The sequence below is a fragment of the Hydra viridissima genome, unplaced genomic scaffold (assembly GCF_058129835.1).
Source record: "Hydra viridissima isolate aposymbiotic clone 2 unplaced genomic scaffold, HvirCarnegie_v1 scaffold_3, whole genome shotgun sequence".
Lineage (NCBI taxonomy): Eukaryota > Metazoa > Cnidaria > Hydrozoa > Anthoathecata > Hydridae > Hydra > Hydra viridissima.
In genome coordinates this window covers 3,809,816-3,835,364 of record NW_028324302.1, presented here as the reverse complement: position 1 = coordinate 3,835,364, position 25,549 = coordinate 3,809,816, and the positions used below count along the sequence as shown (strand labels likewise).

The window sequence follows — 25,549 nt, the reverse complement described above, 5'->3', positions numbered from 1 at the left end:
AAAAGTTTAGTAAAGTCAAGTTTTTAAGTAAAACCCTCTATTCATAAAAAAATATTGATGCTTTTTTTTTGAATTTTAACCAGAGAATTTTTTTTCTTTCAAATTAGTCAAAATAACTTTCCTTGTTAGTGTAGGAGGCGTATCATCGCTTGAAAACCTTATAATTATTAATAACTTTCGGTAAACCGTTAATTTCAATGATTTTTTAACGAACGTTTTTGGACCTTCATACTTGTATATGCTCACGTGGTTATTTAAATATCTTTCGTTTCCCCTATCAGCAAAACTTTCATTTATAATCAAATTTTGTTGTTGTTGCAAATGACAGAAACTCAAGTAAAAGATTTCCCAAGAGGTGGAGCTCAGGTTCTGACTCCACTTGAAGCAAGAAAGATTCGAAGTATTGCTGAAAAAGATGTTTTATTTAAGGTACAGCTAGGTTGCACCAATATTTTGTTAAAAAAAAAAATTAACGTTAGCATATTTGAAATAGGACTTATTATGTTGTTAACTATTTTGCCTTTGGATAAGTTTTTGTTAATTTTTATTTATGAAACTAAATATTTAAATGAAGCTTTCATGGATAACTACCCAGGTTTGGGTACCCGTCAATGAATCATTTTTTCCCTTGATTTATATTGTTAGCTGCAAATCAAAGATCTTTTAAGTATTGCACACTCCAGATTCAGTACACTTTGTTTAAAAGTTAAAAAAGTCTTTTTCTGAGTTTTTGAGAACCACCTAATCAATTTTGATATTGATATGTTTTAAAGCAAATTTATCTCCAAGTATGGTTAAAACCTTTAGAAAACATCAACTTTGAGCTGATCACAATAAATTCTATATTTAGTGCAGACACCTCACATGAGTTTTGGACAACATTTTTTGTAAATTTAATGATGCCACCCCCAATTTTAGTGGAATTGATTGATGTCTCCCACAATTTTGGGTGGCTTCCTTGTCCTAGGGCTAATCTAAATTATAAAGTTAAAAAAGTTAAAATCTTTTGTTGCTTTTTTCTTAAATTCAGTTATACTTACTAAATAATTATAAGGTAAGTCTGTAGTCAGTAACGCTGTGGCTTTTCAATAACCAAAGAGTTTAATGGTACTGCACTGATTGTTGTTTGTATAACAAAATATTTCTGAATTATTGAATAATTTCTTAAGCACTAAAATGACTCAACTACATGAACTTAACTTTCGATTATATCCTATATTATATACTATATTATATACTATATGCTATATTATATACTATAGTATATAACCAAAAGTTAAGTTCAAATAGTTGACCTTAATCTTATTTTTTTATATTTCTGTTTTTTATTTATGCACATTTAGAATGATGAACCTTTAGGAAAGAAGAAGAAAAAGTTACAAGTAATAACTGAGGTTAAAAATCCATTGAAATATAAATTCCTCGATCGATTTTCTTTCAAGGTATAATATTCTTTTTTCATGAAAGTAAAAGAAAAATATTTCTATTTAACATACAAGTTATAAATACTGTTGTTCAAAGTTTTTCTACCAATTTTTGTTTCAAAATTTTTCATTTTACTTTTATAGTATTTAAGCAACGGCTTACTTATACTTGGTTATGTGAAAGAAGTTAATAAAAAAGAATATGTAATTGGATTACCAAATGGTTTAAGTGGTTATATCAGTTTAATGGATATACAAACTTTTCTTAATGAGGTTTCTGCTTCTGATGAAAATGAAGTTGAAGATAATGAAAGTTCTAAGGTCAGTAAATTTTGAATATTCATAGCAATTTTTACTACCTCAGCAACTAAATATGCAATATAAACAATAATGTAAATAAATGTTGCAGTATAAATACAGTTGCAGTAATTCAAAACACTTTTTTTATGATCAAAATTATCATTATGAAAGTTAATACAGTAATAATTGAAAACTGGATTTCTGTTTTAGAATCTTTCTTTGGCTTCATTGTTGCTCTCTCTTGGGCAGTTAGTACCAGTGGTTGTTAAAAAGCTTGAACCTGAAAAACATGGTTACAAGAAAGTTTTATTAAGTATTCTTCCTTCTGACATAAATGAGGGTTTAAAGGCAAATGTTTTGCAAACTGGATTGGTAATTTTTTTTTTTTCTTCTAAATTATGTTTTTAGATCATTTAGAGCCTAATTGCCAAGTATTTGCTTATTATTATATGTAAATTTATTTTTAATGATAATAAATGTCATGATAACTAACTTTACCTTTAATAAGGTTTTATGGGGAATGATAAAAAGTGTTGAAGATCATGGTTTTGTTGTTTCCTTTGGAAATAAAGAATTTAATGGGTTTTTGCCGAAATCAAAAACAGGTAGTTCTTAAGAATAATTAATATATTTCATATATGTATTGTTACTATTATAATTAATAAGAATGATCTTTTAAATCTAATTTCACTTTTGAAAGTCTAAATTGTATAAAAACACAATTTAGACTTTCAAAAGTGAAATTAGATTTAACAAATATATTTCTTCATAGTTGGAAAATATTTGCAAAAAAACTCATATTTGGAGTGAAAAAAATGACTGATGCAGTTAACAATTCTTAGACTATTAAACTTTTAGCAGATAGGAAAAAACAGAGAGGGGGGGGTATTTGCAATCAGTTATTCCCCAATAGCTACACTCTTGATTATTAGAAACAGAACTCAGGCGAAAACTGAACTCTCAGTGAAATATTCACCAAGCTCACTCTAGAATGAACCCAACCTATATATACACTTTTTCAAATAGCTGCTTTATATAGTATAAACAATATGATAATATATAGAAAGAACATAAGTTTTAAAAATATTTAAAAGCTTTCATTTTGTCTACTACCATATTGTCCAGTCACTCGTTTACATCACTTGGTTGTTGATCAAACTGATCGTATTTAAAGGATTGCTTATCAAACTGATCAATTATAATTAAAGTAGATAAATTTAGTTTGTAGATAAAAGCTTTTTAAAACCATTTTTACTTTTTTTTTTAGAATTTAAAGTTGGTGAGTTAAAGTGGTTTGGAACGTTACAAATTAGTCAGAATAAAAAAATTTTAACTGTGACTACAAAACATAAGAAAATTGCAAAGATGAAGGTTTCTTTCTTTTTTTACTTACATTAGTTTTTTAATTTTCAAGTTAGTCAAAAATTTATTTAATGCTGTATATTTTATACATTTTTTTTATATTGCAGAGTTTATTTTTTTTTTTGTATTATCTCTTAGTGTTCAGGGAAGTCTGCTCACTTTTCATCCCTTCTACCAGGGCATTTAGTTGATTTTAAAACAGATAAGGTATTTTTTAAGTGTTTCAGTGTTTCAATCATCTCACAGGTCATTCCATGTGAAATAATCCAAATATTTTGGAAAATGTCACCCTTAAAAGTTGATTTCTTTTAACTAAGTATGTATAGACTTACTTAAGTAGAATCTCAAAATTTGATTGTCAAATTCATTGCAGTTCAAAAGTTATAAACTTATAAATATTGGGTAATTTTTTCTTGACTACGAAAGTATGTTTTAACATAAGGTTTAAAAACAATACAATATTTAAAATTTGTTTTAAAAAAATTGCCAAAATAAAGATTTATCATGAATTATATTAGTTTTTTATTATTAAGGAAATATAAAGATAAAGAATAAAGTTGATAAAGACTCTAAACACTTTGAGTAACAATACATAAAGTTGTACTTAAAAGCTGTTCACATTGGTATTGAAGTAGTCACTTATGATAATCGTATATTTGACCTGATCACATAGTAGGAACTGTTACTTTTGTTTATATTTGCAATAGATATCCAGCAAACATCAGTAGGTGGCCATGTAAACCTTTTTGTTAGACCATAAGGGTGCATGAATTTAACTTTCATAATTTTGTTCTTGCAAGCTACAAGTTTGAATGGTACTATGCCATCAGTAGTCAGCTGTAGTTGACGAGCTTCAACTCTACCATTGAGTATATTTTGGAACACTTTATCTTCTCTTTTTGAAAACAATCGCTGTCTCTCAAACAAGCTTATATTGGTTGAAGGATCCTGCCCCAGCTGTGGTTTTAGCTGCTGCAAATCTTTCTGCAGGAGTGGTATTCAGTGGCTGTGAAACATTTTTATGGTATAAAATTAGCTTAGTGTATTTAACTAATCTAACTGTCCTACTCAAGTTTAATTTATGATATTTGCTGTTCAAAGCTCCTTCAAAATCACAATTTCCCATTATCTTCAGTACTTAATTCAAAACAAATGCTTAAAGTATAAATGATTTGTATTGAAGTGCAAACATTAGTATGTGTTAAAATATAATTTAAACCAAACCAAACTTAACATCATACAAAAAAAGGTTATTAAAAGTGTGAAAAATCAAACATTTTTTTGTTGTTGTATATTACCTAGCATATATGTAAACAAACTAAAAAACAACTTTAAGTCTCCTTAAGCCACATTAACATTGGATACAGTCAGAAGAAGTTTTTCTACCAATTAAGCTTTTCTAAGTTTGATTAATTGAATTATTTAAAGAGAAAAAACAACTTTTTTTATTGCCAACATGTTACAATCTTGTCACAATAATACATATTCGAAACTTTTTACCTAATTGCTAATTAGAGTGAATATGTTGCTATGTTAAGTAATTGTCTTGTAGTAAGGAACTCTAATGCAGCTTTAGTTAAAGTAATAGCAGGAGAATTATAAACAGGAAATAGTGAAGTTAAAGTTCAAGAGTATTTTTTATAAATTACTTTTTTTATATAAATAAATAAATAAGTAAAAGTTTAAAGAGGGTTTTTCTCACCTAAAGCTGTCAGAATTGTTTTTATAGAACAAATAAGAAATTCAGAATATGGACCTTGTCCCATTTTTCTGCAAAGTATCTCCTGTTCTATCAACAATAACTTCTAAACTGCTTACTGTTAGGAGCTCAAATTTTGTGAATTTTGATTTCTAATGGTAAAATCAGTGGTTAAAAAAATCAAGGAAACCTACTTTTAAGGGTGACATTGCTCGGATGATTTCATATGGAATGATCCAAATTTTAAAAAAACCAAATACAAAGAATGACTTTAGAAAAGTACAGTAGAATGGCAATAGAGAAAAACCTTTTGAATTGTGTAAAAGATAAATAAAATGTGTTTAATAAAAGTTATTATTCAAAAATTCTGAAAACTATTTTCTGGAAAAAGCTGCTCTATATCTGGAATGTAATTGGTAGTAAAATGTAGTTTAGAATAAAATTTATAAATGTTATAAATATCTTAAAATGGTCTGGAGTTAATTTCAATATAATCTTATAGCAATTGGTTGTTGACAAGTTTTTCGAATCTCAATTCTTTATGAAACAAGCTCAACCCAACCTTGACCTAAGATCTAATTTTTTTTATTCTGCTTTGTCTAATTTAAAATGTTTTTAAAAAATGGTTGAAAAGTTTATTTCAAATGAGTTGTATTGTTCAATTAAACTGTTCATCTTTTGAATTACAAAACCTTTGTCAAATGACAAAGGTTTTGTAGTTCTGTTATTGGTTGAACACAATGAAATTTAGCACCCTTTAATTGTTAATAACATAAAAACTACACAACAGATTTTTTCAATTTTTTTAAACAACAAAGCTAAAATATTTGTTTCAATCATTTTATACATTTTTAATCGGATGTTTAAATAAAAACCAAATATTTTTGCAATTACATATTGTATCCTAGATTTTCTTTGAGCTATTTTTTTGAAGCTGCTATGCACTCTTTCTTAAAATGTTCTTCATCTGAGCTAATTTCTTTCTTTTCAATATGATTCCTTTCATAATTGACCAATAACTTACAAATGACTTATGGTTGAGGACAATTTGGAGGATTTGTTTCCTTAGGTACCCATTCAATCCCATTTTGTTCATACCATTTAGTGGTTTCTTGGAGTAGCGCATTGTAGCCAACTCATGCTCTTTAATTATTGGCAAATGATGTTTTTTTCAGTATTCTTCCATATACAAATTTGAGTTCAAAGTGTTATGAGTATAGTTTATGGTGCACTTTTTCAACCACAGCTGCAGATTGCTTGATATAAAAGGAACTTGGGGGCAAATTTTGCAACTGACATGGATTTGTCTTTATGGAGTAAATAACTGGTATTTATTTATCTATAAATCCTTTCTTTTTTCCACTTTCTGCTTTCCTTTCAATAGACCAAGTCTCATTATATTGCCACAAAAAAAAAAAAAAAAAAAAAATCCAGTAAAACCAGTTTTGAAATGTCATCTTGTGACAAAGAAGGATTCGGAGGAAAAACTTCCGAAACTTTTTCTTGATTTAATATTTGGTTACTCATTTTTAACCCGATTCAAGGATACCCGATATCAAGGATAGCCAGTATTTAACACCAATACAGCTAATCAACAACACATTAGCTTCATTGTGCAAAAAAAAAAAAAATCTGTTAAGTAGTTTTTGAGTAATAAAAAATGCTTAGTTAAAGGGTGTTAAAATTCATAGTGTTAGTTTGATATCTGCTGTTATTTCTTCATCATTCCTTTAAAACCCATAGAAATATTTAGTTGGTTAAATTTGGTAACCTTTTCTTATTTTTTTAGAAATCAGAGAATGTGGGTGTTGGAACAATATTTGGAAATTTTGAAGCTTTTGTTGACCAGCTTCATGTTTCTTTAGATGAAGAGGAAAAGGAATCTATTAACAAAAAGGTATCTTATATGTCTTATCTATGTATAAAATATATGCTAAATAAAATTAATATAATAATATAAGCAAAACAACAAACTCACTTTATTTTGAAGAGTTTTGATAGATTGTTTTACTTTTTTTTTTCACTGATTATATTGTTTTGGTATACTAAATTAATATTCCTAAGATCTTTTATTTCTTATGCTGAATGCTAGTTTATTTTATGAAAGGAACTGAAATTGTTCAATAACTTTTGAGGAGCTTAAAAAACCTTAAAAGTTATGTAATTATCTTCATGGTGTTGAATCTAGTTATTTTGTTTTATTTAGGTTGAGGGGCGCATAATACACATCAACCCAAAAACAAAACAAGTTGGTGTTTCTCTTTTGTCTGAAATAATAAAGTTTCCAAAGAATATTCTTTGCAATCGACATTCTATAGGAGATGTGCTTGATGAATGCAAGGTAGTTCGTTGTGATTCATCAAATGGCCTTCTAATGAAAATGTCTGAAAAATCGTTTGGTTATGTGCATATTTCACGAGTTAGTGACAATCATACAGCAAAACTCGGTAAAAAGTACAAAGTGGGCACTATGCATAAGTAAGTATCAAGTATTTTCCCTGAACTATTTTGTGTAAAAAAAATTTTTTCTCTATATTCAAAGTAAAATACTTTGTTGCTTTAATGCTTTTAGGCTACACAATGCTATTATCAAAAGACAGTTAAAAAAAACATAACGTTAGATTTTTCCAAGTTCATTTTTTTTTTTTTAATAATCTTTTTTTTTTTATAAAAATACATCATAGGTTTCTATAAGACTTCTTTCATTTTGAATAACAATTTAAAATTAAAATTTTTCTAAATAAATTTCAGTTCTTTGACATCAGTCTTTATAAATGGTTTTGGAAACAGCATGCTCACTGTAAGCTTTCTAGTAAATAATGACATCAGTGCTTTATTTTAATTGAAACAAAAAGTAACATTTCCCTGTGTTGTTCACAATATTTTATGTTTTCAAGGTAATTTTAAAATAGAAGCATTAACTCCTAATATTTAACAATAATGTTAATTCCATGATGTTTACAAAACTTAAAACACCTATTGCAAACATGCCAATGTTAAACAACAGGAAGAATTATGCAACAACAAAAAAACTAACCTTTTTTAGTAGCTCCATCATTGGCTCAGTTGTGCTTGTAATAAATTTCACTTATGTTAGCATTAATGTAGTAGGAATATAGTAGGAACTTTTTTAATCTTTTTTAAGTTTCAGGCCTGAAAATAAACCATGCAATATATGAATAGTTAACAAAACCTTTTAAAAATTTTTACAACATTATTTAGCAATAAATAAAACAAGTAAAATGCCAATAATTTTTTAAAATAATAATTATAATGATAATAAATGATAATTTTTAAAAAAAAAAACTTATGTTTTCATAACTATTATGTTTAAATTTCTGTGGCTAGTGCAGAGTTGTGGAGAGTCAGAGATTTTTTGTAACTTTTTGAGTAAGATCAGTAAAAATGTGCCAACAAATGGCAATATACTCAGAAGATCAGTAAAAATGTGCCAACAAATGGCAATTTATACTCAGAAGGATATTACTAGTGTCAAAATTATTCAAATCATGAAATATCCTTTTAGCTTGTACATTTACTGCAAAGAGAAATCTGTCATTTGGAAATTTTTATTTAGTAATATATACCGTAAATTTTTACATAAAGGGGAGTCCAATTCAGATGTGAAAAAAGGGTGGACTTTAGCTAGCTGATTCCACAGTCTAGCACTAGTGTTGGATTAGTACTATTTTCTTGGTTGGCATTCTGAATTATATATTTCAAATTCAGATTACCAATCTCAAATGAATGATTTAGAAATGATGCTCAACCTGTTGTAGTGACAACAAAATTAAACGATGCTAAAACTAAATTTTTGTTTCATATTTTTTTTAAAAATGTTCTGAATGTGAAACCTCCAGTGTTATTTTTTTTTTTCTTTTACTTTAATTTTATAAGAAATTGTCAAAATAATAACTTTAATTGAGGTGATTTTACTCTGATGTTTACCGAAATGCTTGGATGCCTCTAAAAAGCAAATTGGCTTTACACACATTCATACTGTTGACTCTTCTAATGCATGTAACAATAAAAATGTAATTATTTATGTAATTTACTATAATTATGTCATTTAATTGCCATTTCCATTTTTAAAGTTTGTTGTTCAAATTTGCTCCATTTTATTTCTTATATTGAGAATTTAAAATGTTTTTAATTAGCTTTATTAAAGTTTTTAAAAAAAACTTTTAAATTATTATTTTTTTCATCTGATGAACAACTTTTTAAGTGTTGCTCCAGCATATTATTTGTTCTTTAACTTACTGAACAAAAAAGGAATTTAAAAATAGTGAATTGTTGCCTAATTGATTATAGGTGCAGAGTGCTTGGGTTTAGTGCTTTGGATTCTGTTTACACACTTACTATGAAAAAGTAAATTTTTTTATTCTTTGAGATCAAAGAAAGTTTCAAAACCTCTTCATACCTTTTTTTACCTTTTTACTAGCCTACTTATTTTTGTAGTATCCATGATTATTCAAAATGTTTTACATTTGATTGCATGAAAAATTCTTTGGTATGCAAGATTGATTCTATAGTATTTAGTAATATCTGTGTGACTTTTATTTGGCTTAACTGTTGCTTGAAATTTAGATCAATTATTGAAAAACAGTTTCTTTCTTATGAAGACCTAAAACCAGGAATGTTGGTCTCTGTAAGTAAAAAAAAAATTGTGAAAAGTTAGTTATATCTAATGCATGTGGCATGTCCACTATGCTATGTAAATTAATTTGTAACTGTTAAATACCTGTGCTGCAGCTGCTTGATGCTCCTTGCAATATGTAAGTTTTTTAAAAAATTTTTCATTTGTTAAAATGATTGACTTTCTCTTTTTTTATATACGTAATGCACATCATTTTTTTTCTAATTTATAATTATCTTTAAAGGGTACAGTCTTAACCTTAGAGGAATTTGGGTGTCTAGTTAAAATAACTGATAGTATTAGAGCCTTATGTCCACGGTTACATTTGGCTGATATTAATTTAAAGCATCCTGAGAAAAAGTTTGTGGAAGGGAAAAGCCTGAACTTCAGGGTATTTTAACTATTTTTGATAATCTTTTTAATGGCGTTGTTTGTGAAATGCAACTTTTTTTTTTTCTTTTTTTTTTAATACTTCTAACTATTTAAATTTAAGATTTTTTAAATTTAAAATTTTAGTTTTTGAATTTAAAATGTTATATATCATATCAATTGGGTTCAAAACATCTTAGTCAAAAATAATTAGTAATAACTCTGGAAATACTTAACAAAGCGATTCCTTTTTTTTTTTTTACATTGAACTTTATTGTATCATTTAAAATTTTGAATCAGTTTGTTCAGATTTCAAAGGACATTTGGAAACTAATCGAGTTTTTTTGAGAGTAGGTACCATCATGGCCTGTATCTTGCTCTTAGTGATCTTTTTTGATGCTGCTATCCATTTTTGTTTAAATTCTTTGTCATCTTTCACTGATTTGTTGCTTTTCAACAAGATACCTTTTACAAGTACCCAGTAGCTCTTGATTATGTGTTGCTCAGGGCAGTTCGGAGGATTCGCATCTTTAAAGATGATTTTGATGCCCTTTTTATTGTTCCACTCCTTTGTTTTCTTTGAGTAGTGGATATTGCCTAATCCGGTCAAAAGATAACTGCCTTTCTGTATTTGTTAATAAACTGCAAAAGACATTTCTGAAGATATTCGGTGATGTACAAATTGGAAGTCAAAGTCTTTGACAAATGAAGCAATCTTAAGGCCACAAGAGGAAATCACTTGCCACATGAGGATCTTCAGAGCAAATTTTTCTGCCTGAATATACTTAAACTTATTGCTGACATAAACACCTTTTGACTGATAATAATATTGATGGCCAGGCAATTGTGAGAAAATCCTTTTTGCAGTACACTTTGTTGTCCTCAATAATGCATAAATTTACTTAGTTGAAAAGTTTGACAAGCTTCCTTGCGCGGCATATTGCTTTTAATTTTCCATCAATTGATTGCTTCAGACTTTTTTTCTTGGTGTAAGCCTTCAAACCCTTGCTCTTGAGTGCTTTTATGACAAGGAAACAGCTACACTCAAACTTTTTATCAAGATCTCTTTGGAATTGGCATGGATTTCTTGTAATTGACCAGATGATCAAATTCACTTGGTTTTTGTCAACAAAACCTTCCTTCCACTGTCTTTTTTCTCTCGATAGTTTGAGTCTCCTTGTTCTTCTATATGTCTCCAACTGAAAATTTAGCAACTTTTAACAATTTTTTGATTAATCAATTCTTTTCTCATTTTGGACTGATAAACTGATAGTATTAATAAAACACCAATATAATTAGATATGTAAATAGAATGTAGTTATAAAAAAATGTGTAATTAGTTTGTTAAGTATTTCTCGAGTTATTGCTAATTATATCCAAATGGAAAGTCTTAAGCCCAATCGATAAGTAAGTTTCTTTAAAGTTAAGTTAAAGAGTTATTTATCTAAAAGGTGTTGAGATGTAAACCAGATGAGCGATCTTTAATTGTAACTCATAAGAAAACTCTGGTAAATTCTGATCTACCAATTGTTTCATCATATAATGTTGATATTGGCACTGTTGCTCATGGCTTTATTTCTGGTATAAAGTCTTTTGGGCTTTTTATTACATTTTTCAATGGTGTAAAAGCTTTGCTGCCAAAATCGGAATGCAGGTAAGAAATTTTCTTCAATTTCACCAAATAATTCTGTGTTTTGTTTACTGCAATAGCACTTTTATTGTGATTTCTTATTATAGATTGGCTCAAGGTGCAAATCTTGAGATGTCTTTTTATACAGGACAAGTTTTACAATGTACAGTAATCTCTGTTGACACACTCAAAGAAAAGATGGTTGTTTCACTAAAGGTACCAGAAAATACTTTTTAATTTTATCATCAAAACTTAAAAATTTATCAAAATTTTTTACCATAGTTTTATGTGTTAATTTTAACCATAATTTAAAGAAAGATGATTATGATAATGAAGAGACTAGTGGTTAATTGCAGTCAGGAGATTTTCACGATATATTTTTTAATGTCTGTTCGTGAATTTTCTTGCATTTGATAAAATATCATGAAAAAACTGTGCTTTGTTGTTTTTTAGAATAAAGAAATCTTGTCAGCTTCTCAAGAAAAACAGCTACAAATAGGAGAAGTATATTTTATTTTGTTTTTGCATCCACTGGTCAAAACTGAGCAGTAAATGTATTTAAGGAATAGCAGTAAATGTATTTAAGGAATAGGAAAACCTTTAAAATTAGGAATAGTAAAAATTTTTTTTTTTTATGTGCTGTTACATGTTTAACTGTAAGTTTATTTTCTACTTCAATTTTTATTTCAAAGTTTTTTATTTATTTTTTTTTCAAAATTGTTCTGTATATTTAGGTTGTTCATGGTAGCTTTGAGAAACTCTCTGCACGCATAATTAACATTAAGCTAGTAAATAACCTATTGGTCAACTTAGATCAGCAACATTTGTCTGACTTTGAGAATCTGAATGAACAATGGCTACACATTTTAAAAACAGCAACAAAAGATCTTTTCTTTCAAAATTTGTTTATATATGAAAAAGATAAGAGATCAGAGGTCTTTGTATCCTTTTGTATAATTAGAACTTTTTTTTATAAGAATAGCCTTCATCTGTGATCTCCATCACTTATGTGTTTTTTTGCTGATTATTATTTCAGTTATAATAAAACTTTTGATAAGACTTTAACTTGTTAAGAATGTCTCATTGAAGCAAGTAGTTCAAGGTATCAAGGTAGAAAATTTCAAGGAATTAAAGGTTATAAATGTTTTTTTTTTTTTTGTTTTTTTTTTACTTTTTTTTGTAAAGTATTTTTTTCTCTGGTAATTATTTTTCTTCAAGTTCTATTATAGGTTAAAATTAGTTCATAATTCATTTTGTGTCATAGGTTGGTATGGTATTTGGAGGTTTTGTGTCTCATGTAATGTCATATGGATTGTTTGTCTGCATCTCTCCTGGTGTAAATGGATTAGTTCCTAATGGTGTAAGTTTTAAATAACTTATTTCAGTGATTAGTTATTATTGAAAATAAGTAATCTTGACAAAATACTCCTTCAGAGAGCTTCTTGTAAAACTTATTTGCACCAGCTTTATATTTTGTCATTTAAGCAAAGAATTTGTTTTTTTAGCATTTAGCTGATAGTTATGTATCTGATCCATCAGGGTTGTACAAACTTAATCAATCTTTATTAGTAAAGGTAGAGAGATTTTTCTGTTATAACACACAATGTGCTGATTTTGGTTTCTAGATTTAGAATATATTTAATAAGTATATTTGAGGTTCAATATTTGAAAAGCAACATATTGAGGATACAATTTCAAGGAAAGTTTACATATAGCTATTATTGACTATATCAAGTCAATGTGCTGAAAACAATTATCTAAATGATTTCTATGCAGCATAGTTACTATTTAGTTTAATTTTTTGTTTCTGCATTCATGAGGAAAAAAATATTCTTTTTTTTTCTTCAGGTTACTGAAATCGATGCAGAAAAAAATCGCTTTTTACTGACAGCCAAACCTTCTTTGCTGTTAAAAGAAGTGGGAAATGAGATAAACATAATGATGTCAACAAATGGTTTGCTGCAGAGTTATTTATTACAGAGAAAACTTTTACATGCCTCCTGTTCATTTTCTGAAGGTCATTATTTGAAGTCTTTTTTTATTATTATTTTTGTTCTTATAGTAAATTTGTGCATTAATTATTTGAATTCTGAGTCTTTCTTTTGAACAGATAAAGAAATTCAAGTTCTACCCAGTTTGATTGGCGAAATAATTTTAACAAAGGTGAGAGAAAATGATTTTCATGAAATATTGCGTTCTTTTCAATTTTAATTTACTTTAGAAGAACATCTGAAAAGTTGCTAAATTAGATTTTTAAAATCTGTACTTTATTTACCAATTCGCAGAGCTTCCCTTTTTAGATATCTTTGATTTCTAAAGAAGAAATTTTGGTGACCTATCATGATTTGCATACTAAACTATTTTTAAGAGGCGCTATTTCATTTGTTGGTATGTTTTTTTAAATGCTATTCTTGTTGATTTTATTTTTTATTTTTTATCCGTAAGAGAAAACAAAAGAGTTTTTATTTAAAGTTGCTATACTATCAGAACTTGTTAGAAAAAGTTTTTTTAAATTCACAAAGTATCTTGAAACAGGTGCACTTAAACTAAAACTTAAGAAATCTAGAAAGAAAGTTAGAACTGAAAGAATACTCTGTCTCAATAAGGAAGATAAAACTGATACAATTAAGGCATGACAAAAGTTGAGTTGAGAAATCGTTAAGAAACTATAGCATGCTTAGTCTAAGTTTTTAGTAACTTTTAATTTATTGCATTTATTTTAAATGTTTTATATTCCATTGTGATTTTTGAAAAATTTTTGTTTTTGAATAAATTGCAATTTCTACTACCTTTATGAAAACATCAAAGAAAAAGACACTTTAACTTCTATTAAAAATAAATTGTTTTTAAATAGTTTTTGAGGCCTTTTCTGTAAAAATCTTTTGAAAATTAGATATTTAATTTTAGGCATTCTACTTCTTTAGTTTTTTTTTTATTCATGTAAAAATCTAGTTTTACTGTTTAAAGTTAAATTTTTTTATACAACACAATTTCAAACCCTGAGAAAAGTATTTTGAAAATTTTTAAGTTTACTTAACTTAATAAGTACTATTAAAAGTCACAGTGATTTCTCTTGATTTAAAAAATGTTGGTAAACCAATATGTTGTTCCTTCTCTGGTTTAAAGGAAAATGCCTTTGAATTGGAAAATGTTATGATTTTATGTTACAAGTGATGTAGTTGAAATGTCTTTTTAATGTCACAAGTTTATTCTAAGTTAAATCTCTTTTGTATCTTCTTAAGTTATCTTTCTCTTTATGCATTTTTAAAAGATTTTTTGTTTCTTTTAAATGATATTTTTTAAACCGTACAGATGAAGATTTAGAAGTTGGTGATGAATGTCAGGTGATGGTTGTTGACATAGATCTTTCTAAAAAGTTGTTTCATGGATTCACTGATAAAAATGCCATTAAAGCTGCTCTAAACAAAAAAATACAAAAGGTTCTTGTTTTGTTTTCCTTTTTTTTTTATATATATATCATATTTGCAATAATTATTCTGCTTCCACAATTTGCTTTGTTCATGAATATTTCTTGCTACTTTTTAAAAATTAAAATTGATAAATTATTTTTTATTGATCAGTTTCAAGTTGATTTTCAAATGAAAGGAACTGTTGTTTATGTGAGCAACTTTCTTGTGGCAGTTGTGCTAACAGACTTGAATTACACACTGGCTTATGCATACCCAAAGATGGTAAGTTTTTCAATCAAATCTTAGTTTTTCAATTAAAATGTAAAAAATACTTGGCAGTTAAAGACCACAAGGTAAAAAGTAGCAGTCCCCTTTTTTTGTGGTTATGAGGAAATAACTTGTTTAAGACAGGCTGCAAATTGTTTCTATTGTTTCAATTTCTTTCAAAGTTTTTAACTTTTTTTCACTCAAAACTCAATTCAAAACAATATTTATTGGGATATGTTTTTTTTTCAGGGTAATAATATAAATCAACTTTCCCCTGTGCTCTTTAGTTGTTTATGATTTTAAAAAATTAGATTCATAAAAATATTTAAAAAATTGCAATTAAATTTACAAAATTTTTTTTTAGCATTTAAATGATGTACTCAAATGTTCCATTCCTTTACAAAGTGTGGTGTCAGTTTCTTATTTAAAGTGAGCCTTTTTGTTTGCTTGTTTATGATTATTTGCTTTTCTTTTCAAGAAAATATCTTAATGAAGCAAACTTTTTATTGTTTTTGTGTAAGTTGGTTTTGTAAGTTTAAGTTGCTTTTTTTTGTTGTTGTTTTTTTATTAAATATCAAAAAAAAAATTTTTTTTTTTCAAAATCTTCTTCAACAAAGAATTTAAAAAGAATTTTCATTGGTTCTTTGATATCTATTAAAATAGTTCTTTGATATTTATGAAATCTTAACTTTCTAAAAAATATTTTTAAAATTAGAGTTATTAAGTTTTCTTCATGGTTTCTATATTCATTTACACAACTTTGACTTGGTATTTAAGGATATAAAAGACCATTTCAGTCCTTTTTTTTTTCTGTTTGTTATTTTATTACTAAGATGCAGCAACATCAACATTACTGACAGTTGTTTTCATAAAAATAACTTAAAAATATTAAAAACAGCACACAGACAGTTATTTTAATTTTTCTTTTTTCCCTTTTTTATTTCAAAACTTTTTAATCTAAAACAATTGATTTTTACAAAAATTTTTACAGATTGGTTTTTACAAATTTTTGTGTTTATTATTTTTGTATTTGCTAAAATAAGTAGCAATAATGAAATTTTTTTTGAAATTTGTTTAGGCATGATGATGGAGTAGTTTTAGTCAAACTTATAAGTGGTGATAAAGAAAATACTCCTGTAGTTGGTTCATTGATTTCTGCTGTGTAAGTTTTTAATTGTTTTGCTCATTATGTGTACCAATCTGTCATCTGAACAATAATCTATCATAAGTTTTTGTTATTGTTAAAATGATTAATTTAAATTTGAGTTAGTGAAGTTACTACTTGCAAGAACCCTTCATTATCAGTTTGCTTCAATTTGCAGCGTAAAAGGTATCAAGCCAAGCCAGTTGAGTGTTTCTCTGATGAATGGTCGTTTAAATGGAAGAATACACATAACAAATATTCTTGATAAAGTAGAAGAGGTGAATTTTTTCACAAACATTGAGATTTTTATTAATTTTAGAGTAAGAGTTCATGTAAAAGGTTCTAAGCACTTTTTTGTCTGATTTTGAAAGGGTAAGTCACCTTTGAAGGCCTTCAAACCAATGCAAACAGTTGAGGCTAAAGTGATTGGTTTTCGTGATTTGCGTACATACAAGTAAGTGCATTTCAAAACTAAAAATTTATGGAAGTATGTTAACTTTTATTTTGTGCTAAAATATTTGTATACCAAATAATTGTTTATTTTTGTTTAGTTATCTGCCTATTTCACATAAGAATGTTTCGCGGTCACTCCTGGAATTGTCTTTGAAACCCAGGTATTTGTTTCTATAAGACTATGTATGATTAATTTTAACATCCAATTTTGTACATTATGAGGAAAGCCATTGTTTTTTTATTATTTTATCTTTGTTTTTTTATTGTTTTTTTTTTTTTAGTTAAAGTCATGAATTGTAAATTGTTTTTTATTTTCTTGTAATTTAACATGATTTCATTAATGCAAGTGTACTGGCATCACAAGAAGTTGAAGTTGAAAAACTAATCTCACAATATTCAGTTGGTGAAGTTGTAGAGGGTTTTGTATCGTCGGTAAAGAAAAGTGCTTGTTTTTATCTGAACTTTTATTTTGCTAATAAAATGATGAGAAATAATATGTGATGTGTTTTATATATAATTAATGTACTTTAAATATAATTCACTGCATATAATTCACTAATAAGTTATAAAATAATTTGTAACATATTTTAATAATTTATTGGTGTGTATTATAAAATTAGCTAACAAATAAATACTGAAATAGTCTAAAAAGTATATCAAATTTTGTTCTAAGGTTACAAAGAAAAGTATATGGATTTCTGTCAGTCCATCAGTGAAAGGAAAAATCTCTGTTCTTAACACTTCTGATTCCATTAAGGTAGACTATTTTCTTTAACTAATTTTAACATATCATCTTGATATTATTACAGCTGTAAAAAATATGAGTTAGCTTAAAAATCTTCATAAATAGAGTGTATTATCTTGTTTTTGCACACGCAACAATTTTTTTTTTTTTTGTAGATTTATAGGATGCATTTGTTAAAAAAAAGTAATAAAGTATAACAGATTTTCATCTTCTAGATTTTTCATTCTTAAATCCATAAATGTTAATTCTTTAAGTAAATATTTGAATATAAAAATTTGTAAAAAATGCTCTCAAAAAAAGGAGTTTGTAGTAAAAGGATGTGTGAGTATTTAGTGCAGTATCCTTTAATTTTGTTGATGGTTGAAGAACAATTCTGAGTCTACAAGTCATACATATCTTTTAGATAATATAGCATATTATCTGAAAGGATTCTACAACCTTACGAACTTTAGTTGTTGTGGCAGATTTCTTTTTAAAACTGCTTTTTAATATCAACCCTGGGATTTGTTTTTGCCAATAAAATATTTGTTTCCATAGAAACACAGCTGTATACAATACCTTTAATCCAAATTATAGATCCAACTTCATAGTACAACGAATAGCCTCAAATACTGATTTTTGCTCCATTGTGTTTTTTTGAAGTGGCACTTTCCTTACAGTACTAGTAGTCTAATTCACATCCTGTTTGTTTTTTCGTTTAATTTTGGGGTTCTGTTCGGCTAAATGTACAATTTTTTTTAATCTTGTCATTGCAGTTGTATTTTTCTTTCTTCCTCTTGCATCATGTTTCAAATTAAACTTCATTGTATTGGCAACTATGGTAAGTTAGCGTTCAACAATGTCTTGTTGTAAAAGTTTGTCACAATTATTTTTTGTTATTACAACTGTTATCATAGTTCAACCCAATTGATATTTTACTTCCCAGTGTTTTAATTGCGTCTCTAAACCTTACAGATCAAATGAATCAGAAACACAACAAAAGTGATGCCAACATAAAATTATTGACGGATTTTTGTATTGTTTTGTTAAAAAAAGCTTATAAAAAAATCCAAAAATCACTTGCAATCTTTAATTCTTAAAAATAATATTTCTTGAAATTTTATTTTCCAGGATCTTCAGATGTGGCAGTCAAAGTATAAGCTTGGTTTAGCTTATTCAGCTAGAGTTTTAAGCTGCACAGAAGAACACCTTGAACTAACTCGATTAGGCAAGCTTTATATGTTTGTTCTTTTTTTAAATTCAGATATCTTACATTTCACCAATAGAATCAATATTTAGAAATATTTTTTAGCTTTACTCTATGTTTTTGTGTAAAGAAGTTAATTGTTCTAATTTTTTTTTTTTTTTTTTAAGTTTGTCTCTTCTTAAGCCTTATACTGCATTTTATTTATGTTTGTTAAACATCCACATTATTTAAGTTTAAGCCTTATACTACATTTTAAGTTTAAATTTTTTTCTTACATATGAAGTAGTTATTACATCTGAGTTTATGTGCTTACATTATTAAATTATATCTGAGTTTAAGAAATAATTTGAAGATTTTTTTAGGAGAAGCTGTTAACGTGGCTAAAGGTGTTGTTCTTAATGGAAGAATTTCAAAAATTCTCAAGCATGTAGGATTGCTTATTGAGCTTGGTAATGGGAAAGCAGGTATAGCACATATAACAGAGCTGAATGATGTGTTTACACAGAATCCTTTAGATGCATTTGCTGTTGATCAGTTTGTGAGGTATTTATGTGCAGTAATGTTTAATTTTAATGATTTTTTTTTTATTTGTTTATTAATTACTAAAACTATAAACTATATCTTTAGATGTAAGGTATTGGGTGTGAAGAAAACTAAGGAAATAGATCTAAGTTTAAGATTATCTAGGTAATTTTTCTTTTCAAATATTTTTAAATTTTTTTTAAAAAATACTTTTCTACTTTTTTTTTTAACTTCCCATTACATATCACTTGGTTGTTTTATTTAGTTTTTATTTAATTTTAACTTTAAGTTGCTTTCATTTTTCTTTTTCTTTTTTTTAATTTTTTTATCTTTCATTTTTACTTAGAATAAATGGAAATTCTTCAGGAATGGAAGGTATTTCTTTGTTTTTTTTATTTTTAAGTATTGTATATAATTGTTGCATAACTAAACATTATAGACTAAACTGGTGAAGAAAAATGGCCTTGTTTTTCAATTAAAGCCCACCAAATTCTGAGTTATAATAGAATTAGTGGTGTTTATCTTTTTTTAAGTTTACTGATATTTTATAAAATTTATGTATATAATTTTTAGTTATGAATCATGTTGTATCATGTAAGGCTTTCAGAAAGAAGTAGCTAAAACTTTTTTTTATAAAAATTTTGATTTTATAAATTTGCTGTTTTTTATTTTAATAGTTTTCTATGGTTTTTATGAAGTTTCTTGAAAAAAATCTGAATACATAAAAGAAGTACTAAAGTTAACCTACAAAGTGAACTACCAACCAGACAATAAGCAATCTATTATTTAGCAGAACTGACTTTTTAAATTTCTATAAGTTTATGCAATTTCTAATCTTAACAATATTTTTTGCCATAAGCATATCATTAGATCATATCTATAATACACACTATGCCGCTAAACATGCTTAATCTTGTTAAAAATATAATTTTGTTCAATTTTTTTCTCTTTAGAATGGGATAAATATATTGATGGATATGATGACATTAAGGAAGGAGATATTTTGCGTGGTTATGTGAAATCTTGTTCAAAAATTGGAGTTTTTGTTAGGTAAGGTGTTATTATGTATTTTATATACTTTTTTCAAAATGTTCTTTTTAATCCACCTCACAAAATATATACACAAAAAAATTAACATCAAACAATTAAGAACAAGTGTATTTAAAGCCATGATATTTATATAACTCAATACAGCAAATTGTTATTTCATATTCATGACCAATTAACAGCTTCTTCATTTTATCTCCATAAGAAAGCTGATATTAATTTTAAAATAACAATTCCGTAAATATGACTCTCCACTACGAAAATGAATCCAATATTGAGAAAAATAGAGAGAAACGTTTTTATATATTTGAAATTTTCTTTCACTTTATAAATCCTTTTTTTATTTGGGTTTTTTGTGGAATCTTGTTTTTAGAAAGCTTTTAGAAAACTTTAACTGAACTTTGTAAATATTAGGTAACCAATGGTAACCTAAAAAATAGATTTTTCAAACGTCCAGCTTTATGAACCAATACATAAAATGAAGCATCCAACAAAATTTTTTTATTGGAATCTCACTAAAAATTCCATTAGATGGAATTTTTTTTTTTCTTTTAGTTAATTATAGTGTTATATATGTTATATCTAAAAATTCTTAAGAGGTCCAAATCAATCACTAACAGAGTGAGTTTATCAATGTTTTTGGCTGGTAGGAAACATGACAGTCCTGTATGGGAATTCTTCATTTACGATGAAAAAAACCGACAAAAAAAGCATTTCATGTAGACGTATCACGAAGAAAGCTGATCAAATAGTGACAATTACCACAAAGGCATATGGAACAAGCAGACTTCTGGACACTAAGTAAATAAAAAGTTGACAAATAAACACTGATAATTAAGGAGTTCGAAAGGCTTTAAAAAACTCGGAAAAATAACAAAAAAAATGTGGAGAAATTGTTTTAAGAGAGGCATAGTCTTGTAAATGTTAACAACTTTTCCCTTCTCCATGCTTAACAGCATACCGGCTGTGTAATGTATAAATCCCCTTCCCCTCTCGCATTCCCTCTCAAATGGCTTTAGTTTTAAATAAACTCCCTAAAAAACCTAAAGTTTTTGTTTTTGCTTTTGTTTTTTTTGTTTGTTTGTTTTTCAGTGTTTCTTGCTTTCTGTAATCTTCTAGTAAAATTTAAAGTAATAAGAAAAAATTTTCTTTTTTTCAGTTTTTCTCCGACTATTAATGGTCGAGTTCAAATTAAAAATCTGTCACAGTACTTTGTGAAAGACTTTGTATCATTGTTTCATGTTGGAAAACTGGTTAAAGCAAAAGTAATAAAGTGAGTTTCTGATTTTAGTTTTTCTTTTATTTTGTTTTTCTATTAGAATCTGTTAATTTAATTATTTGCTTTTTTAGTTTAATTTTTTTTTTTTTTTTTTTTTTTTTTTTTTTTTTAATGTATCCTTTTGTGTTAGTATTGATCCAAGTACAAATCACATCAATTTGTCTCTGCGTGGCAAAGATGTAAAGGATGTTGATCCAGCCCCACCACCAAAGCGCAAAATCTCTGGTAGCGAAGAAGGCAGTGAGAAAAAGAAAAAAAAATCATCTAAGGAAGAAGAAGAGCAGGATGCAAACAACTTAAATGAAGGTTTCAAATTTTAATTTTTTTCAGCTTAGATTTAATATATTTATGTTTGTATTATATTATTACATAATTATTATTATATTATTATTATTGTGTAATTTTAATTAAATTTTGACTTTTAATGATTTTTTTTATTGATTTATTGATTTATGTGTTGGTTCATGAAGTTGTTTTATAATTTTGTATGATAAAAAGATTCCTTTTTCATTGATGTTGTATAATTAAAATGAATAAATTTTAAGATTCCTCATTTTCTGAAAGTGAAGTTGAAGATGAAGATGAAGATGTTGAAAATGTTGAAGATATTAATGAAGTATATTTTTTTGTTTAATTAAAATTATTTTTAATTAAATTTTGTTTTAATTAAATTTATTTTTAATTAAATTTAGTTTTAATTAAAATTATTTTTAATTAAATTTAGTTTTAATTAAATTTAACTTGTAAGTTTAATTACGAGCACCTGATTTTAAGAATATCAGATAAAGAGCTCTCAGTTGTCTTTATGTTGTTGTTTTTTTTTTAATGTAGGAAAAAGACACTGAGTTAACCAAACAAACATTACAGGTACAAATGAATTTCAGGTCTCATTAACAATGATTCTTTTGAATTGCTAAGATTATTAATATTACTTTTAAGTTTTAGGTCTTCATTACCATAGTTTTGAAATAGTTATATGAATACCTCAAGTTGGTATTATAAAAGATTAATATAGCCTCTATATTCTTATTCTTATGTCAGTTAAATACTTTTTTGCTCTCATACAAGTTAAATCCTACACAAAAAAAAAACAAATATTTCTAAATGTTCTGCAAAAATTTTGGTGTTGCAATATTTTTTACAAAAATTTCATATAATATTAGTTAAAAAGTTTTGTATTTTTTTAAAATGATTTGTTTTTAGCCATGTATTCTCAAATAATTAATTTAGATTGATTTTCCTTTTGATTGGAATGATGATGATAAAGTGAAAAGAAAGAATGAAAGTGAATCAGAAGACAGCTCTGAAGATGAAAACAAAGCAAAGGTTTTGATTTAAATAATCTGATAATCATTCATCAACAATAATTATGAAACAATTGATCATCTATTAGTTTTTTTATATCTTTATATCTCTTTTATATCTTTTTTTTTATATCTATTATTTTTTTAAAGTATCTTTTTGAATTTCTGTTGATTATTTATCAAATTCTCCTGTAAGAGATTTTTGAATGATATCTTTAAGTTGAAGCATTGTAGAAATATCATAAGAAATGAAAAAAAAAAACAACTGAAGATATTGATATAGATAAGTCATTGATGGCTCATTAACATCATTATTTCTTAATAGAGAGTGGGATAAACGGATTAGGGCTTTTAACAAGATCATTCTCCTTTTAAATTAGACGAAAATGCTTTCACAAAAAATTGTAGTTATGATATTATTTTCCGGACAATGTTTCTGTGGGTGGTTTCACTGTATAAGCCACTCACATTAAGATTAGCGTAGATCCTCTTGCACCAATGTGAATTCCTGTGAAAATTTTGAAAACTGCAATACATTTTTTGTTTTTGTGCCGTATGATTTCATCGTGGTTCACTTTTTTAATTGGCTGTTAGAAGTATATAGAGCAAGACTTTGAAATCGCGTATTCAAAACAGTTATCATAAAAATTAGCCGAAGATTCTCTGATAAACATTTTTTTTTTTTTTTTTTTTTTTTTTTCTTTTTACTCGAAACTAAAATTAAGGCTCAAATAAAACTTTAAACTCCTTATGGTATTTTATGACGTAGTTATCGATTGAGTGGCTTAAGAATTGTTAGATATCTTAGTTTTTATTAACAAAAATTTTAACAAAAAGCCACCTAATTTCAGGTTGAAACAAAAAAGACAAAACGACAAAAGAAAGCAGCAAAAAAAGCCGAAGAAGAATTTCTTCACAAGGTATCATTTTTATCTTTTTTTTTTTTTTTTTTTAAAGATTTTGTTTTTCTTTAATATGAATATTTTTCATAAGATTTTGTATTTTTTCGATAGGCTGAGCTGGCGTTACTTGATACAGATCGTCATGTTGATAGTGCTGAGGATTTTGAGCGATTATGTCTTGGTTCGCCAAACAGTTCAATAATTTGGATTCAATATATGGCTTTTCATTTACATTCTGTGGAAATTGAAAAGGCGAGACAGGTTGCTCGAAAAGCATTGCAAACAATATCATTTAGGTGAAATTTTTAAATTTCCACAACTTAAAGTTGTGTTCATTTTAAATTAGGAATAAGCAATGATATATTATATATACTAGATGTCTAACTTCGATCCGAAATGTGAAGCCGTGGGAGCCATTTCTAATTCGGGCAAAAACGTTCATTTTTAACTTTTATTTCGCACGTCGGATATAGTTTTTGCCCTTATTACAAATGGCGGATTCAATTTGTAAACAAAAAAAGCGGCTTCACTTTTTGTCCAATAAAATCCCGCAAGTTAGACATCTATTATATATAATATATCATTGGGAATAAGATGGTAATACTCTAAGTAAAAAGTTTTTATCTGAAGGGGGGGGGGGGTAGTTTTAACTTAAATGATGCGTGGAAGGGTTAGGGTTTTAATTATTTGAGACGGGTTCTTTTAAGATGTGATGTTAAATGATGATGGGTGTGGTCATATTCTTTGTGTGCGAAGTTGCTTTTTTTTTTAAAAGGGAAGAGCAAGAGAAGTTAAATGTATGGGTTGCACTTCTAAACTTAGAGAGTATGTATGGCACAGATGAATCGTTGGACAAAGTTTTACAAGAAGCAGTCCAAGCCAACGATCCTAAGAAAATTTACTTAAAAACGCTGGACATTTTTGCGAAGAATAACAAAATAGCGGTAAAATGATTTCAATGGCATTTTTATCAACGAATAATTCTAGTCAAAAATTATTTGTAGAAATTTAAAAAGTAATTCTTTTAAATAGTAATTTTTTTTTTTTTTTTTTTTTTTAAGAAAGCCGAAAAATTGTATCAAGTTGTTTTGAAAAAGTTTAAAGGAAGCAAAAGTGTTTGGATCAATTATGGCTTCTTTCTTATGAAATGCGGAAAATTGGAAGAAGCACGAAAACTTTTACAGCGCAGCTTAAAATCTCTCCATGAACGGAAACGTATATCTTTTTTTTTAAATTGTCTTCCTAAATTTGTTTATAAAAAAAAGATATTCACAAAATTCATTTAATTCAGTTTTTATCTCTGGATTTTAGTTCGTCAGGTTTAATTATTAAAGACTGTTTCTGTTTTCAGATATTGCTACTATAGTTCAATTTGCACTCATGGAGTATAAAATGGGAGAGCCACAACGTGGGTCTACTATATTGGAGAGTGTTTTGAAAAACTATCCAAAGCGCTCTGACTTATGGTCAATATATATTGACATGACTATAAAATTGGGGGACTACGAACAAGTTCGGTATGATTTTCTTTTATTTTGCTGTTTTGATTTGTATTGAGAACATGCTTTTTTTAAACGCTTTCGTGACTTTTTTTTGTTTGTATTTGTTTAGAAATATTTTTGAGCGTGTGACCACATTGAAAATGAGTGCGAAAAAGATTAAGTTCATGTTTAAACGTTATCTGGAATTCGAGCAAAAATACGGAAACCGGACGACTATAGAAGCGGTGCAACAGCGAGCAAATGATTATGTTGAAATGAATAATGATGAATAAATAGAACTTTATATACTCTTATCTTTCTAAAGTGCTTCTTGATAAATATCTCTAAGTGTAAAAATCAAACCAAAAAAAAAAACGCTAAGTGTTTGA

General features: G+C 27.0%; 1 protein-coding gene and 1 long non-coding RNA gene across 5 annotated transcripts; one reads left to right on the top strand and one right to left on the bottom strand.

Annotated features, from left to right (window-relative positions):
* The first annotated feature begins 199 nt into the window (after positions 1-199).
* LOC145202467 (protein RRP5 homolog) lies at positions 200-25,549 on the top strand. 4 transcript variants are annotated; one of them, XM_090082656.1, is made up of 47 exons: positions 200-429; positions 1,344-1,442; positions 1,569-1,745; positions 1,935-2,096; positions 2,233-2,329; positions 2,992-3,095; positions 3,225-3,293; positions 6,575-6,682; positions 6,992-7,263; positions 9,097-9,153; positions 9,373-9,433; positions 9,666-9,812; positions 11,242-11,444; positions 11,528-11,636; positions 11,874-11,924; positions 12,155-12,361; positions 12,495-12,554; positions 12,685-12,780; positions 12,926-12,994; positions 13,269-13,437; positions 13,531-13,583; positions 13,721-13,808; positions 14,733-14,860; positions 15,002-15,112; positions 15,462-15,526; positions 16,176-16,259; positions 16,420-16,519; positions 16,613-16,695; positions 16,793-16,855; positions 17,042-17,126; positions 17,368-17,451; positions 18,550-18,646; positions 18,988-19,168; positions 19,253-19,312; positions 19,494-19,522; positions 20,101-20,197; positions 21,354-21,467; positions 21,604-21,779; positions 22,019-22,089; positions 22,305-22,340; positions 22,704-22,799; positions 23,629-23,697; positions 23,791-23,975; positions 24,455-24,623; positions 24,741-24,894; positions 25,031-25,196; positions 25,291-25,549. In XM_090082656.1, the coding sequence occupies exons 1-47, from the start codon at positions 322-324 to the stop codon at positions 25,451-25,453; spliced, it is 5,232 nt and encodes a 1,743-aa protein (XP_089938782.1). In that variant the 5' UTR covers positions 200-321; the 3' UTR covers positions 25,454-25,549. The 4 variants fall into 4 exon arrangements, 2 of the variants coding, with proteins under 2 accessions (XP_089938782.1, XP_089938783.1); XM_090082657.1 differs by having other exon boundaries at positions 211-429; positions 9,373-9,560; XR_016451006.1 differs by lacking the exons at positions 19,494-19,522; positions 20,101-20,197; positions 21,354-21,467; ... (8 more) ...; positions 25,031-25,196; positions 25,291-25,549 and having other exon boundaries at positions 206-429; positions 16,368-16,519.
* Positions 1,876-20,005, bottom strand: LOC149890641 (uncharacterized). Its single transcript, XR_016451008.1, has 3 exons — positions 19,896-20,005; positions 7,823-7,938; positions 1,876-2,004 (listed from the first exon to the last, which is right to left on the bottom strand). It is a non-coding gene; the product is annotated as an uncharacterized LOC149890641 (long non-coding RNA).

Coding starts and splice junctions, on each gene's coding strand:
- LOC145202467 (XM_090082656.1), top strand. CDS start 322: ATGACAGAAACTCAAGTAAAAGATTTCCCAAGAGGTGGAGCTCAGGTT. Junction 11,637..11,873: donor AGATGGTTGTTTCACTAAAG/GTACCAGAAAAT, acceptor GTTGTTTTTTAG/AATAAAGAAATCTTGTCAGC. Junction 12,555..12,684: donor AAAATTTCAAGGAATTAAAG/GTTATAAATGTT, acceptor TTTGTGTCATAG/GTTGGTATGGTATTTGGAGG.